The 16,496-nt window shown below is 38.0% G+C and overlaps 1 protein-coding gene across 15 annotated transcripts in view; it reads left to right on the forward strand.

Moving 5' to 3' along the window:
* The window catches only part of SCMH1 (Scm polycomb group protein homolog 1), a 186,993-nt gene that overhangs the window by 131,894 nt on the left and 38,603 nt on the right, over window positions 1–16,496 (forward strand). For all 15 annotated transcript variants that reach the window (XM_078452026.2, XM_078452028.2, XM_078452029.2 and 12 more), the window contains 2 exons: window positions 11,771–12,003; window positions 15,543–15,669. In XM_078452026.2, the coding sequence (XP_078308152.2) occupies window positions 11,771–12,003; window positions 15,543–15,669 (360 nt within the window). The remainder of the gene's footprint in view (window positions 1–11,770; window positions 12,004–15,542; window positions 15,670–16,496) is intronic.

Raw genomic sequence — 16,496 nt, forward strand, 5'->3', positions numbered from 1 at the left:
TTCCCTGATGAGGAGTGACGTTGAGCATCTTTTCATGTGCCTGTTGGCCATCTGGATGTCTTTCTGCCCATCTCTTCACGGGATTATTTGTTTTCTGGGTGTGGAGTTTGGCAAGTTCTTTACAGATTGAGCATCTGACTCTTGATTTTGGCTCAAGTCATGATCTTGCAGTTCAGGAGATGAAGCCCCACAATGGGCTCCACACTGTCAGTGCATCAAGCACCATCAAGTGCTTGGGATTCTCTCCATCTCTCTCTGCCCCTGTTCCCTCTCTCTCAAGATAAATAAATAAACTTAAAAATTTTTTGAAAGAAAGAATTCTCCAAATACTAACACTTATCACATTTGCACTATTAGGCTCTCTAAATAAGTAATACATATTTCTGAACCATTTGACCATGACTTGTGTAATAATGTCCCTTTACTATTAAAGACTTCAGTGTATATTTTCCAAAAGCAAGGGCATGCTCTTCTATAAGCATAGTACTATTATTAAAATCAGAAAATTAGGGGTGCATGGCTGACTCAGGGAAGCACGTGACTCTTGATCTTGGGGTTGTGAGTTCAAGCCTCATGGGGTGTGGAGATTGCTTAAAAATAAAATCTTAGAAAAAAATCAGAAAACTAACACTGATATGGTGTTTAGAGCTAATCTGTAGGCCTTTTAACATTATTAAAACCAGAAAATTAATATCAATACAATACCGGTAGCTAATTTATAAACTTTATTCCTATTTTGCCAATCATCCCAATAATGCCCTTTTGGGAAAAGAAAATTTGGGTTCATGAGTTGCACTTAATTGTCATGTCTTTTTAGTCTCCATTAATCTGGAACAGTCTTTCCATCATTCTTCCTTGTCTCTCATGACCTCAATATTTCTTTATAAATGTTTGTTCAGTTGTCTTATAGACAGAGCCTCAGTTTGGGTTTGTCTGATATTACCTCACGGTTAGGCTATATATTTTTGGTTATACATTTCAAGTTATACATTTTTTAATGTTTAATTTATTTTTGAGAAAGAGAGAGAGAGAGTGAGGGAGAGAGAGTGTGTGAGCCGGGGAGGGGCAGAGAGACAGGGAGACGCAGAATCCAAAGCAGAGCTGTCAGCACAGAGCTTGAGGTGACATTCTTCTCAAAGTATCACATTTGGAGATACAGGATATGTGTTTGTCCCATTACCGCAGTAACTTTGGTTACTTGGTTAAGGCAGTATCTACCAAGTTTTTCAGTTCATTCCTTTGTAATTAATTAATAATCTTGTGGAGAAGTTCCTCCAGTGGAGAAATACTTTGAGACTATAAATTTCCTGTTTCTCACCAAATTTTCACCCAGTCGTTTTAGCATCTGTTGATGAGTCTTGCCTGAATCAGTTATTACCCAAATGGCTATTTTCTAATTCCCTCACTTCTTCCACATTTATTAGTTGGGGTTCTATAAGCAACAGCTTTCCCTTCTCGTCTGTGTTTTATTTATGCATTAGTTACATCAGGATGGACCCACACTTAGTTGATTCAATAATAATTTATTATCATTATTTGTTTTGATGCTCAAAATGTTCCAGATTTGGCCAGTGGAAACCCCTTGAAGTTGGCTCCTGTGTCCTCTTGGCATGACCCCATCATTTTCTGAGCATCCCTATTACTTACTGATCAGTGTGTTCCAGGTTTGTCTTGTGCCTTCTCTACACCAGTCCATACCCACTGAATCGTGATTAATTGTGTAAAGATTACTAACCTTCTCAACATTGTGCTTTTCTAGGACAACAATCCTGTTGGGGTTTTTTTCACTGGAGATAATTTACTAAATTTTCAACTGATGTGGTCAACTAATTAACATATGAATCGCCCCATCCCGGGCTCCTGAAGGAAGAGAGATTGCTTTCTTCCTCCTAGGCTATATGGCAGAATGTGTGCCAGTGAAGACTCCAAAGACTAGAATCTTGCCTGGCTCTGCCCCTTCACTTCTCCAAGGCTTGCTCTCCTTAGTTGTCAAAGGAGAATAATACGCAGCTTTCACAAGATTGTTAGGAAGGCCACATGAATGTCCAAGAATTTTGTCAGTTAAGGGTATGATGCTGTCAAACTCAGTAGCATCAAAATGTGTTGGAGAATATTCTGATCTTTCATTTCTCTCTGAAGTAGGGCAGTCATTAAATTATTTAATTATTTACATTTGGAAAAATAAGAAAAGACTGTGCTTAAATGACACACTCAAGGTCATACCATAAGGGACAGAACTAGAATTAGATCCCCAGTCCCCTGATATCACTCCAATTTTTTTTTTTCCAACTAGGATAATTAAGTTAGAATGTGGCAGAATAGGGCTTCCTGATGGGAAGAACTTCCAAATCCTGGAATCCCTAAGGACAGCTTAAGAAATCCATTATCAAGAAGCTTTTAAATTAGTATGAAGTTTAATCTCAGTGCTAGCTTCTCACACATGACCTGCATGCCCTGATTTTTCTGAACTGTGAAATATAATTGGTTAGTTTCTTCTGCCCAGATCTTTCAGGCTGGAGAGGGCAACCTCTTTAGCAGTTGGCATCATGGACTTTTATATCTAGCCTTAAGGCAAAAGAGAAGAAGGAGGAAAAACAACTATTTTCTGACTGTTAGAAGGCCAGGTAAAGCCCTGTCCAGTTCATCTTTTATATCTGTTTTCTTTTTTTTATTCTACAAACATGTGCTAGGCCCCAGCTAGGAACTTGGCACCTTGTCATGTGATGGCAGGAACTCCAAAGTAAATAAATGACTTACCTCCCTGCCCAGCTCAGGTTCCATAGTCCGTTACTAGAGATATAGGGGGCAATCTTAGGGTTTACAGTAATCAGTTTAAACATTTGGCATGTTAAGTTACTGAGGTTTGGGTGTGGAACAGGTAGAGAATTAGACTGGGGTTTTTTCTAGGTAAGTGTGTTGGAAAAAGAAAGGCAAGGAAGTGATTATAATTAGAGATCAGTGGTTCTCAAATCCTTTGGTATCAGGAAACTTTTGTATCCCTTAAGACCCCAAGGTCTTTCTGGGGTCTAACACATATCACTGTGTTAGAAATTAAAACCTAGAACTTTTTAAAACATAAGAATATACTTGTATTTTATGCAAATACATACTCCATTAGCTGTCAGAATGAAGATATCACACATATAGCCTCTGGAAAACTCCATGTGACAGAGTGAGAGTGAAAAGAGGAGATAATGGTTTAGTATCATGAAAATAATTTTCATCTTACAGACCCCCAAAAGGATTTCAGGGAAGGAGTTCTCAGACCATACTCTGAAAACTACGTTTTTTTAAAAGTGCATTTTACTGATAATGGGCATTGGATCATGTCAGGTTTTCAGTTACTACAGATAACACTGCTGTAACCATTCATTTACATGTATGTTAAGTGTACATGCTCAAGAATGTCTCTGGAGTTTATACCTGAGATCGGAATTGCTGAATCATAGAGTATGTATATCTTCAGACCTTTTAGATAATGCCTGAAATCCCTCCCAGGGAGTCTTATGAAAAATGCTGCTGTGAACATTCTAGTACATGTCTTTTGGTGGTTGTGCCACTCGTTCCTCTTGGGTATATCCCAAGGTGTGGGATTGCTGGGGGAGAGCGTAAAGCTAAGCAGTTTTTCAGAGTGATTTCCATTGCCATCAGCGATGCACGAGTGTGCTAGTTGCTTGGTACTCCTCACCGATTCAGGTACTGTCAGACCTTCCGTTTTAGCAGTTTTGGGGGAGATGTAGTGTCTCACAGCTTTAATTTGCGCTTTACTTGGTAACCAATAATGTTCAGCAACTTTTCATGTCCTTATCGGCTATTTGTATATTCAGTTTTGTGACATGGCTCTTCCGGTGTCATCTTTTTACAAGTGGAATGTCATTCTTTTTATTCCATACTTTTAGGAGATTTTGAATATTTTCTGGATATTACTTTTCTGACCTACGTGCTTTGTGTATCCTTTCCCACTCCCTAGGTTTCACTTTTGCTTTCTTAATGTTGTCTTTTGAGGAACAGAAATTTTTTATTTTAATGAAGTCATATGGGTCAGTTTTTTTGTAATTAATGCTTTGCGTGCCATGTTTAATCTTGCTTCCGCCAAAGTTTTGAAGACAGTGCCCTCTGTATTCTTGGAAAAGTTTGATGTTTTAGATTTCATGTTAATTTTCGTATCTAATATGAAGTGTAGGGTTCAAGTCTCATTCTTTTCCATGTGGATATCTATTTGACTCAGCACAATTCTATTGAAGAAGTCGTGTTGCCCTCTACCACCACCACCACCATACAGTTTCAGGGGCACCTTTGTCATAAATAAGATGACTGGATATGTAGGTCTAATTCTGGACTCTGTTTTGTTCCGTTGATCCATTTGACTATCTGTCTTTAACACCAGTATCACATGTCTTCATTACTCTATTATAATGAGTCTTGATATCTAATGATGTAAGTATTCCCTCCAGCTTTGCTGTTACTTATCAAGATTGACTTGGCTATTCTAGATCCTTTGCATTTCCTAATAAAATTTAGAATTAACTTGGTAATTTGGACATACACACATTACAGAAAAACTGCTGGGATTTTGATTGGAATTGCATTGACTCTTTAAATCAATTTGATGAACAATTGAGAGGGCAATTTGAGTCTTCTAAACCCTGAAAGTGACAGATCTCTTCATGACCATGTGCTATCTAGATCTGCTTTAATTTCTCTTAGAATGTGTTACAGTTTTTAGTGTGATTGTATTGCATATCTTTCACTGAGTATTTGATTTAGGGTTTTTAAATTTCATTTTCTAATTATTAGTATATATAGAAATAGATGTTTGTATATTGGATTATATCTAGTGACCTTTCCAATGTTTTTTAAGTTTATTTCTTTATTTTGATAGAGGGAAAGAGAGAGAGAGACAGAGCGCACAAGTGGGGAAGGGGCAGAGAAAAAGTGATAGAGAAGCCTAAGCAGGCTCCGCACTGTCAGCACAGAGCCCATTGTGGGGTTCGATCTCACAAACCGTGAGATCATGACCTGATCCAAAGTCAAGAGCCAGATGTGTAACCAACTAAGATGCCCAGGTGCCCTCATTTTTTAATTTTAGGTAGATTTTGTAGGTGGGAGGGGAATGGTTTATGTAAAAAATCATGTCATGTGCAAATAATGCTTTTTTACAACCTATATTTGTAGCTTTTATTTCTTTTTCTTGTTACATTGGCCTGCAATACAATGTTGAATAGAAGTGATGATGGTGAATATTTTTATCTTGTTCCATGATTCAGTAATAAAGTATTCAATATTTCACCGTTAAGTGTGCTGTTGCCTCTGCTGTTTATAGATGCCCTTGCCTTAAGGAAATTCCAAATTTGCTGATAATTTTTATCATGAATGAGTATTAAAGTTTGTCAAATGCTTTTTTTCTGCATCTATTGAGATGATATATGGGTTCTCTTCTTTATTTTGTATATGTGGTAAGTTCAGCTGATTTTTTTTCTGTTGTTAAACAATCTGTATATCTGGGATACAAACTACTTAGTCACAATATATTATCCTTTTGATATATTGCTGCGTTCAGTTTGCTAATGTTTGTTAAAGATTGTGCATCTATGCTCATGAGGGATATTAGCCTATAGTTTTGTTTTCTTGTAATATCTTTGTCATGCTTTGGTATGAGGATTACATTGGCCTCATAAAATGAGTTGGGGAGTGTTCCTCTTCCATTTATCTGAAGAGACTTTGTACACTCTGTTGTTATTTTTATTTCTTCTTTAAATGTTTGCTAGAATTCGCCAGTGAAGGCATCTGGGCCTGGAATTTTCTTTGCAGAAAGGTTTTTCATTTCAATTTCAATCTCTTTATTATGTACACAGCCCTTCATGTTCTATTTGGTCTTGTGTCCATTTTAATAAATCATCTTTTCAAGGAAGTTTCCCATTACATCTGAATTTTCAAATGTAGTTGCATTAAGTTATTCATTATGTCCTATTATTATCTTTTTAATGTCTGGGTTATCTATAATGAAATCCACTCTTTTATTCTTGATATTTGTAGATTGTGTTTCCTTTTTACATTCCTTAATCAGGCTTGTCAAGGGGTTATCTTTTCAAAGAACCAACCTTTGATGATTTTCTCTGTAATATGTCTGCTTTCTTTTTTCCATTGACTTGTCCACTCACATTATTTCCTTATTTCTACTTTTTTTGAGTTCAGTTTGCTGTTCTTTTCCTAGCTTTTTGAAGTAGAAGCTTAGATCACTGATATTTAACCTTTCTTCTCTTCTAATATAAACATTGAAAGCTATACATTTCCCTCTGAACACCGCTTTAGCTAAATCTCACACATTTGGATCTGTCATATTTTCATGAATTTTAAGTTCCAAGAATTTTCTTATTTCTATTTTTTATGGTGTTTGAGTTATTTCTTCGCATTTGGGATTTTTCCAGTTAATTTCCTGTTATTGATTCCTATTTAAATTCCACTGTGGTTGGACGAAGGGGAGTGGGAGATTCAGGCTTCCAGTTATGGAATGGATAAGGTGTGAAAATAAAAGCTACATCATAGGGAATATACTTAATGATACTATAATAGCATTGTGTGGTGACAGATGTCAGCTACACTTGTTGTGAGTATAGCATAACATATAATGGGATGTTGAATCACTGTGTTGTACATCTGAAACTAATGTAACATTGTATGTCAACTATACTCAAATAAAAAAATATTTAAAAAGGAAAAAAGACTGAAGGTATCAAAGCAGAAAAATATAAGAATCTTCCTTTTCACTTCTAAGACAGTTTATTAAGCAGTGATTAGAATAAACAAATGAATGCAGATGTATAAGTTGAATCAGCTGGTACAGAAGAATCTGCAATTCCTTAAGTTCCTGCCTGCAGGTCTGTGTTTTTAGAGCTGTAAATATTTCTGTGTTACTGGTAGTGGAACTGAACACACTAACTTGTTTATCTTCCTGCTGCATTAGAATTTATTAATATAGAGGGATTTGTAAAAGTTTTCCTAAAACACCAAAGCAACAGTGTTTTCTAAAAATAAATGTTATTGGGACGCCTGGGTGGCTCAGTCGGTTAAGCGCCTGACTTCGGCTCAGGTCATGATCTCACGGTTCATGAGTTCGAGCCCCACGTCGGGCTCTGTGCTGACAGCTCAGAGCCTGGAGCCTGCTTCGGATTCTGTGTCTCCCTCTCTCTCTGCCCCTCCCCAGCTTGCGCTCTCTGTCTCTCTCTTTCTCAGAAATAAAACATTAAAAAAAATTTTTTTAATAAAAATAAATGTTATTGAAGACTGTGGCTGAGACTAAAACTGTAATTAATTATTTAATGCTGTTGTGGTTAGAGAACTTGTTCTGTGTGATTTTAATTCTTTGAACTTTATTCAGGATTGCTTGTTCACCCAGCATATTCCATAAGTGTTTGAAAAGGAAGTGAATTCTATACACATTGGGTGTAGTGTTCTATATATGTCAATTAAGTTGGTTGGTTAATTGGTTATTTTATGTTGTTAGTTAATTGAGTTACTCACATCTTCCCTACCCTTACCGTTTTGTTTTGTTTTGTTTTTTTCAGCTTCTTAACCTATAATTTACTGAGAGGGATATGTTGAAATCTCCAATTCATAATTTGTATTTGTCTATTTGTCCTTTTGTTTTCTAAACTTTCGCTTTATATATTTTGTGTTATTAGGTATATATAAATTTAAGGTTATTATAGCTTCCTTTTGAATTGACTATTTTATCTTGATGAAATGTTCCTTTTTAGTCTAGTCATACTTCTTGCCTTAGAGACTGACTTGTCTGACATTAATATAGCCACAAGAGCTTTCTTTTGTTTAATGTTTACAGGGTATATGTTTTTACATCTGTTTGTATCTTTTTATCTATGTTATATTTCACATGTCCTCATATTTCAAGGCCCTCATGTAAACAGATCTAATTGGGGTACTGGGACAGGGGAAGGTTGGTGCAGTATGTTAATTTTTTCCTATTAATTGTTTTACTTAATCCACTTGTATTTAATATAATCATTCATTTGGATTTAAGTCACTATTTTGCATTTTGCTTTCTGTTTTCTCTTTGAGTTCTTCCTCATTTCTTTATTCTTCCTTTCTTGACTTCTTTTGGATTAATCAGATATATTTTATTCTTCGATTTCTCTCTCCATAGCTTTTAGTATACATTCTTGTATAATTATTTAACCACAGCAGAATTTATTTATTTTAGTTAGCTATACTATGCAAATATGTATCATGGACTTATCAAAGTCTTCCTTAAATAAGTGTTTTGTAACCAGTCCCCAGATAATGCAAAATTCTTAACAAAGTTTAACTCCTTTTGTCCCCTGCTTCCATCCTGTGTGCTATTGGTTTCATATAATTTACTAATACATATATTGTAAACTCTACAAACCATTTTATAACTTCTTGTTCTAAATAGTCAGTTCTTGTTCTAAATTCTTTTATATCTAGCCACATAGTTACCCTTTCTTAGGCTCTTCATTTCTTTCTGCAGTTTCATCTTTCTATCTGGGATTACTTTTCTGCAGCCTGAAGAACTTCCGTTTTATTTCCTGTAGTTTAGATCTGCTAGTAACAAGTTCTCTCAGCTTTGATTTATCTGAAAATAATTATTTCACCTTCACTTTTGAAGGAAATTTTCACTGGGTATAGAACTGTAGGTTGGCAGTTTGTATATCTTAGCCCCTTAATATATCATTCTGTTGCTTCTGGCTTCTATAGTTTCTGTTAAAAAATCAGCCATCAATCTTACTGATGCTCCGATAAGATGCCTCTTTTCTCTCTGACTGCTTTAAAAAATTTATCTCTGTCTTTCATTTTATTTGTATTTTATATTTTATTTTCAGCAGTTTAACAGTTATGTGTCTTGATATAGTTTGAGGTATTTTTTTAGATTTTTGCTGCTTGTCAATTGCTGAGCTCTTTCTTCTTTCATTGGTTTCTAAATATTACTTTTGCCTCATTCTCTCTGTCTTCTTGCTCTGGGATTATAGTTACTCATATTTTGGATCCATTGACTATACCCGCATGTCTCTAATGCTCTAATCTGTTTTTTCCATACTTTTGCTTCATTTTGGATGTTTTCTATTGATTTTTCTTCAAGTTCATTCATCCTTTTTTCTGCTGGATCTTGTCTTCCCTTAAATCCATCCAACGAGTTCTTAATGTCTCATGTTTTTAATTCCAGTATGTTCATTTAATTTTTCATATAGATTCCAGTTTTCTGTGGGTGTTACCTTTTCTTACATTTTGTTTTCATCTTTTCCTCTACTTTCTTTACATATTAATTATGATTACTTTAAAGTCTCTGTTCCTCTATCTGGATCATATATAAATCTCCTATTGTCTGTATTTTCTCTTGATTACCACTTTTTTCTGCCTCTTATTATATCTAATATTTTTTGTGTGATATACTGGATATTTTATATAAAAGAACCGTTAAGGCTCCCACTGGTATCTTCCATCAGATATAATTCTTCCTTACTTCTGTTAATCTAATTAGGATAAGGACCTGATTCTCTCAATCTAATCATGGATTGAGCTACTTCAGGTCTGGATTGTACCTGTAGCTTATCCCTGTTTCTTGGACATGGGCCCTCCTGGGCTCTTGATTGAGAACCTAATAGGTCTCTATCTCCTTAGCCCTGAAAAATTGCAAGAGATTGTCCTACCTTTGAGAGGTTAGGGGTTTGGCTCTTTAACCTCTTACTCCTTACAATTTCAAAATATGGCATTTATCTTGAGGAGGTATGTTTGAGGTACACCTCCTCCTTCTAGTGGGACCTCATTTATCCCCTAAAACCACAAAATTATGAGAGATTTCATTCTGCCTTGTTATAAGCTCTCGGCCTAGCTTCACATCTCCATTGCTCAGACTCAGAACTCAGCAAACGTCCCATGGGGAAAATTGGACACAAGTATGGAGCTCAAATACCAATCAGTCATAGCAGCCTATTGGATTTCTCTTTCCTCCAGTAAAGGTCCTCTGCATAGGCCAAGCCTGAGCCTCAGTTCATGCCCCAAACTGACAAATGCCCTCAGGAAACAAAACAGTGTCAGCTACCTCGGAAGCCCTTCCCCCACTCAGGTCTGGAGTTCCAGTTCATCTAGTCCCTGTGATTTCTACAACACTGCAGTGTCTCTTCAAGAATGTATCTGACTTTTCATCATAATTTATTATATCCTACCTAGAAGCATAAACAGCATTATCCTCTACCTGCCCACTGGAATTAGCTTATGAACTAGCCTCCCTAGTTCTACTCCTGCTGCCTCCTGCCTCTCAGAGAAGCCAGAAGGTTCCTTTCAAGTACATCCTGCCACTCCCCTGCTCATAATCCTCCAGCAGCTTCCCTTCATACTTAGAAAGTTCAAATGCATTTTCATCCTCTGCAAAGGCCTGCACGATCTTATTGCTACTCCCTTTCTAACCTGAACCTCCGACACTCTTCACTCACTCAATTCTAGCTATACTGACCTCCTTACTGTTCCTCAGACACACTAACATGTCCCCATCTCTGGATCTTTGCACTTGTTATGTGCCCCCTACCTGGAAGGCCCTTTCCTCACATCTTCATAATGCTTTGCCTTTATTTCATTGGGGAGCTCTCTGTGTAAATATCACCTCCTCAGAGTGGGCTTTCCTCACCCTCCTTTAGTTTTAATCACAGCACTTACCTGCCCTTATGTTATGTATTTATTTGTCTGTTTTCTGTCTCCCCAACGAGGAGGTAAGCTCCACGAGAGTGAAAACGGTGTTTTGCTAACCTATAGTAAGTGCTCAGTAACTATTTGTGGAGTGAATTAGATGTCCCTTAAGGAGAAGATGGATAGTCAGATATAAAATGGAAAGTGTACTGACATAGATATGTATAGAATGCTTGGGGTGTGGGGGGGAAGTGGCACTGACTTAACTTGGGGAATAGTCACACAAGGCCTCAATGAGGAGGTGGCCCTGGAGCTGAGTGTTGAAAACTGAGTATTGATGTTTGCTTGAATGAAATGGTGTGCAGAGAACAATTGGGCTACAGGGGCAGAACTTTTGACTGCGGGAAACAATTGGGCTAGAGCATGGGGGTGGGGGTGGGGAACGTGTGTCAGGGAATGACATCAGACATAACTGGAGAGCAAGTCAGGGGTAAAGTCGCAAAAGTGCTTGGATATCAGAGCAAAGAATTTGGACTTCACCTTGAAGGTAATATGGAGAAACAATTTTTAAAGTAAGGGTGTAAGGAGAGGTGCTGTCAGATGTGTGTATGTATGTCCATGTGTTTCACTACTCCTCATTGCAATGATCACACTAAAACTTTAAGTGAATTGATGTAGAAAATTCCTAACTTGGTTGTCCGGGCCCAGTTTAAAACATAAGTCCTTATCCCCTGTTCACTGTGTAACCTGAAGGTATCATTTCCTCTTTTGAGCCTTGGATCTTCATTCTTAGCAGGAAGAGATTGTAGGCTTCTAAAAGTCATTCCATCTCTGAGCCTATGGGTTCTGTTTATATGCTTTAACTAGATGCCTTGGGGAGAAAATTTTAATATTTTCTCTGCATCTGCCAGAAATAATTAAAACTTCCAATTCTAACCAATCTAAATTCAGTTCTCCTGTGAGATTTTCTAACATTTAGGTCAGATGCCAGGAAACTAGCTTCTTGGGATAAAACTACCCAAGCAGAAGTAGCAAGTCTTTTTTTTTCCCCCTCTGTTTGGGATGGGAATGCAGGTGGGTGGAGGGGGTGATAGAATGAGTCTTTTTCTTGCAGTTGTGATTCCAAAGAATCCCTATCCTGCATCTGATGTGAACACTGAGAAGCCCAGCATCCACAGCAGCACCAAAACTATCTTGGACCATCAACCAGGGCAGAGGGGGCGTAAACCAGGAAAGAAGCGGGGCCGGACACCCAAGCCCCTAATTCCCCACCCCATCTCTACCCCATCCAAGTCAGCTGAACCTTTGAAATTCCCAAAGAAGAGGGGTCCCAAACCTGGCAGTAAGGTAGGTAAAAATGTGGGTTTCCCAGAAAGGGATAAAGGGTTATAAAGGGGTAACTCACCCATATCCATCCATCTTGGAAAGGGGCATGTCTGGCCCTATTTTCCACCTTGTGTATACTTTTAAACAGGAATCTCCTACATTGTCATCCCTGCTTAGCTAACTTACCTGGGAATTGGTAATGTAGAGATAGGATGGTGTGGATAAGAAACACATTTTGACTGTGAGAGTTACATTTGAGGAAATTCTGGTCTAATGTCTTCCCTCAATGAAAGGCCCTGCTCCTAATTGTTAACCTACCCAGAATGAATGCCCAAGCACATGAACAGAAACAGAAAATTGACTCTGTACATGTATTTCTTTTTCTAATCCTGCCCCTTCTTTTAAGAAGAAGGAAAGAACATTACTGAATACCTAGCAAGTATAAGGTTCTGTTATCAGACGCCATAACATACATATCACGTGATGATCACGAGAACCTAGGAGATGAATGATGTTAATGTCATTTCATAGTGAAGTAAATTGAGACTTAAGAGATGTGAAAGGACTTCCCTAAGGTCACATAGCTAATAAATGGCAAAGGTTCCAGAGATGGGGCCCCACATGTTCTAGTTCCAGGGTCACTGCTGCCTTACCATGGGCACCATGGGTACTCTCCCACATTTCCTGAAGGAGCTAACGCTTACATCTAGTACAGGACAAGACCGCTGAGTCAAGCGTCACTGAGCACCATTACTGCAAGAACCACCTTTTTTTAGTCAAGACACTTCATGCGTGTCTTCCTTAGGGAAACCATTGATAAGAAAGTTCCTCAGCTGCTTCTATAGGGCTTCCTTTGGCATCATCTTCTCCACTCACTTTTTGTCAGGGGATTTTCTGCATCTCCCTCCTGAACTAGACCACCTGAGTTTCAATGCAGAAATGATACCTAGTTCTCCCTGGGCACTCCATTCTAATCTCATGAGTTCTTCCCTAAGTTTGGTTGGTTGACTGACTGTTTTGGCTTTGTGTATTAGCTCCAGTTGACTTCAGTTCTTCTAGAATACAAGCTCCTCAAGGTCAGGAACCTAGTCTTGTTCTTTTCGCTTTTTTCCTGTAGTGCCTTATATCTTAGTCTCTTGGGAAATGTTCAATATATGCAGGATGGATGGATGATTTTACTTATGATGTTCTAATTGAGATGATCTCATTTATTGGCTTTGAATTCTTGATATCACATCCTCATCTTCTATGTAATATGTGTGCTCTTGATCTATCTATCACTAACCCCTAGCCCAAGCCCTTGTTCATTTTTGTCTCCACTTCTCTCTTCTTATTCTCCTGCTATGGAGAGACACTGAAGGCTCTAAAGATTCCAAGGCCAAGAAGCCATGCTTTTGATGATGTGAAGACATTTTAAGGGCATCAGATTAACCTTGAAAGTTTGCAAAGACAGAATTAAAAAGTAGAAACTCAAGCAGATAGACTTTGTCTCAACATAAAAGGAACAGTTAAATCTATCCCAAAACAGAAGTAGTGATCTGCCAAAAAGAAGAAGAAGAAGAAGAAGAAGAAGAAGAAGAAGAAGAAGAAGAAGAAGAAGAAGAAAAGAAAAAGAAAGAGGAAGTAGTGATCTTCCATCACTAGAGGCATTTTGTCAGGGACTAGATGACTATATGGGAGGGATATTTTCAGGAGAGGGAAGTAGGAGAGAGAGAGTTGGATTAAGTGGCCTTTGAGATCCTTCAAAACCTAAACACTGCGATTCTATGATTGCTGCTGTTCTGCTTCCTTGGGAAGTCCTAAACATAGTAATAACCAAAGTCCCCATTCTTTCCAACCCTCTTGAAAACAATAATTCTCATCTTATCCTGTATATTATGGGCTGGCATTTGACTCGCTAATTCCCCCTCCTGTCCTTATGCCTACTTCTGTAAATGTATATGCCTTCCACTTAACCCATGGCCCTTCTGTTCCCTTCTAAAGTGAAGTGGTCTCATGACTAGAGCAGAGGCTTTGAAGCCAGACAAACAGGTTTATATCTCATTTCCATTTCTTACCACTGTGTGACTGTGAGAAACATCTTTGAGTAAGGCTCTGAGCTCCAGTTTTCTCACCAATAAAATGGAGATGAGGTAATATATGAATAGATACGATACATGTATCTCAAATAATAATGATGTCTTCCATCTCTCTGCTTTCTGCTACAATATTTGGGCTCCTAACCTACCAGGCTTGTTCCTTCAGGGATCCCGTGAAATCCCACCACCAACTCAGTGAAGTTGAACTGATGTTTCCCTTCTTCCCTGGCTCCTTGTTTATTTAAACTTTTATTTTAAGCAGTATCCAAAAAAAAAAAAAAAGAAAGAAAAAAGAAATGTCCATGTCCCATGTATGCTTTGAATGTTTCATGTTTGTATGATAACTTCCACAGACAAGGCCATCTTATATATGCCTGCTGTCACTGGTGCTGTCACTTTAGATAATACACTCCTAGAAGGCAGACAGGTTTATATAGCTCCCAGCAGTGGAAACAACATGGGACATTTAGTAAAAAGGGATTTCTGAACCTCAGTGATGATTACAATTTCCTTGCATTCAGAAAGGCTTTTAGAAAACTGTTTCTTGGAAAGAACCTTCTGAGATTTTTTTCTCCTACAGACTGCCCTGAACAGCATAGAGGAGATATTCGATTTTTCTTAAATCATTTGTAATCCTTCCCCCATTATTGGTATTCCGTACTGTGTGCTTCGTTCAGAATGTTTATTGAGACTTATTATATGGCAATTGCCATACTAGGAACAGTACTCAGAATCAGACCCTCAAGGAGCTCCAGGCTAATAGGGGACACCAGTATGTAAATATATATGACAATACATTGTGACAGATGCAATACAAAGTACAGAGATAGCACAAAAGAGACAGTAACTAGAGGAAATCTAGAAAAAATTTCCTGGATAAACAGGTATCTATTAAGGTAAAAAAAAAAAAAAAAAAAGAAAGGCCATTCCAGGCAGAAGGGACAGATATTACTGTAAAAGCAGAGCCCAGGTAAAATTGCAGAGCTTTTAGAGAAGTAATTTAGTTAGAGATTCAAATCTTAGGGTAGAAAGTTTAAGATAAGAAATGGCAGATGATAAGCTGAAGAGGTAGACAGAGGAACGAATTGGTAGTTAGGGGAAGGAACGTTTCCATTTTTAAAGAGAGAAGCAAAGTACAAAATAATGTCAAAGTAGACTTAAGCCTTTTGTACTTTTGTGTGCCCAGCTGATGAAGAACCTGGAATTTCAAATGATAACATTGAATCTAGTATAAATGACAGTGAATTAAGCGCTGGCTCTGTAGAAGCCCAGAGTCTTGTACATAGATTCAGAAAATATTTACTAAGCATCTACTGTGTGTAAAGTTTGGGGCAAGATTCTGTGTGGAAAACAAAGTGAAAACACAGCCCTATCCACAAATACGTATTTCGTTTCATGGGTGAATTGAGTACTAGGAATAGAGGAATCAGAAGACAAGTTACCTGTCATGGGTAGCAAACTTTTCCCCATCCGTTTTGACAGAGGAAACCTCGGACTTTGCTGAACCCACCACCCACCTCACCAACAACCAGCACCCCTGAACCGGACACCAGCACTGTACCCCAAGATGCTGCCACCATCCCCAGCTCAGCCATGCAGGCCCCCACAGGTAAGAGAAGATCATGGTATTAGCTACAACAAGGCCCAGGCCCCAGTATCTGTACTTTCTCTTGTCTTGCACCAGCAATTAGACCCCTGTCCATTTGTAAGCCTAAATCAAATCTTTAAAAAAAAATTTTTTTTATCTTTGGCATTTGAAATAGTTTCAGAGAAACCTTCATCCTTTCCAAGCAATTGAAGAAACTTGGATAGATGTTCTGTGAACTCAGGGCTGGGGAGCTGGGGCATGGGGTGGGGTGGAGGCAGGGCCAGCACCAGGAGCCCCTGGCCCGCTTTGTATTAATACTCATCCTTTCCATTTGGGAGTGCTCCCTGTTTACTGATCCCTTGCAGAATCCTTCCAGCATTACAGTAATCCTGCCACCACTCAAATACGTGTGCAACTGCTCTGATTTTTTTTTTTTTTTCTAGTGAAAATAGTCTTTCTTGGATATTTAGAAAACAGGATTGTGGGAGATATTTCTCATTAAGAACTTTGGTATACTATAACACATGAGGAAGAGTCAGTAACCACCCAGGGTCCCACAGGGCTATTCGCTCAGCACGACTGTAACCCGATAAGCTGCCTAAGAAAACCTTAGCAATTTAAAATCGTTTATATACCTTATAGCTAAATTTTTTTTCCATAAGTTATATTTTATAGTAGAACTTAATTACTCTTTTCTGACTGTTCAAGAAATGGCACAAAATTAAGCTAATCAACTTGGGTATTTGTATTTATTTTCTTCTCTCCTGGGGAGTAAATTCAGCCTTTCCACAGCCACTTGGTTTCACAGAGCTCTTAGTCAAACGCACACGGCTCTTCCTCGGAGAAAC

The sequence above is a fragment of the Panthera onca genome, chromosome C1 (genome assembly GCF_046562875.1).
Source record: "Panthera onca isolate mPanOnc1 chromosome C1, mPanOnc1 haplotype 2, whole genome shotgun sequence".
NCBI classification, from domain to species: Eukaryota; Metazoa; Chordata; class Mammalia; order Carnivora; family Felidae; genus Panthera; species Panthera onca.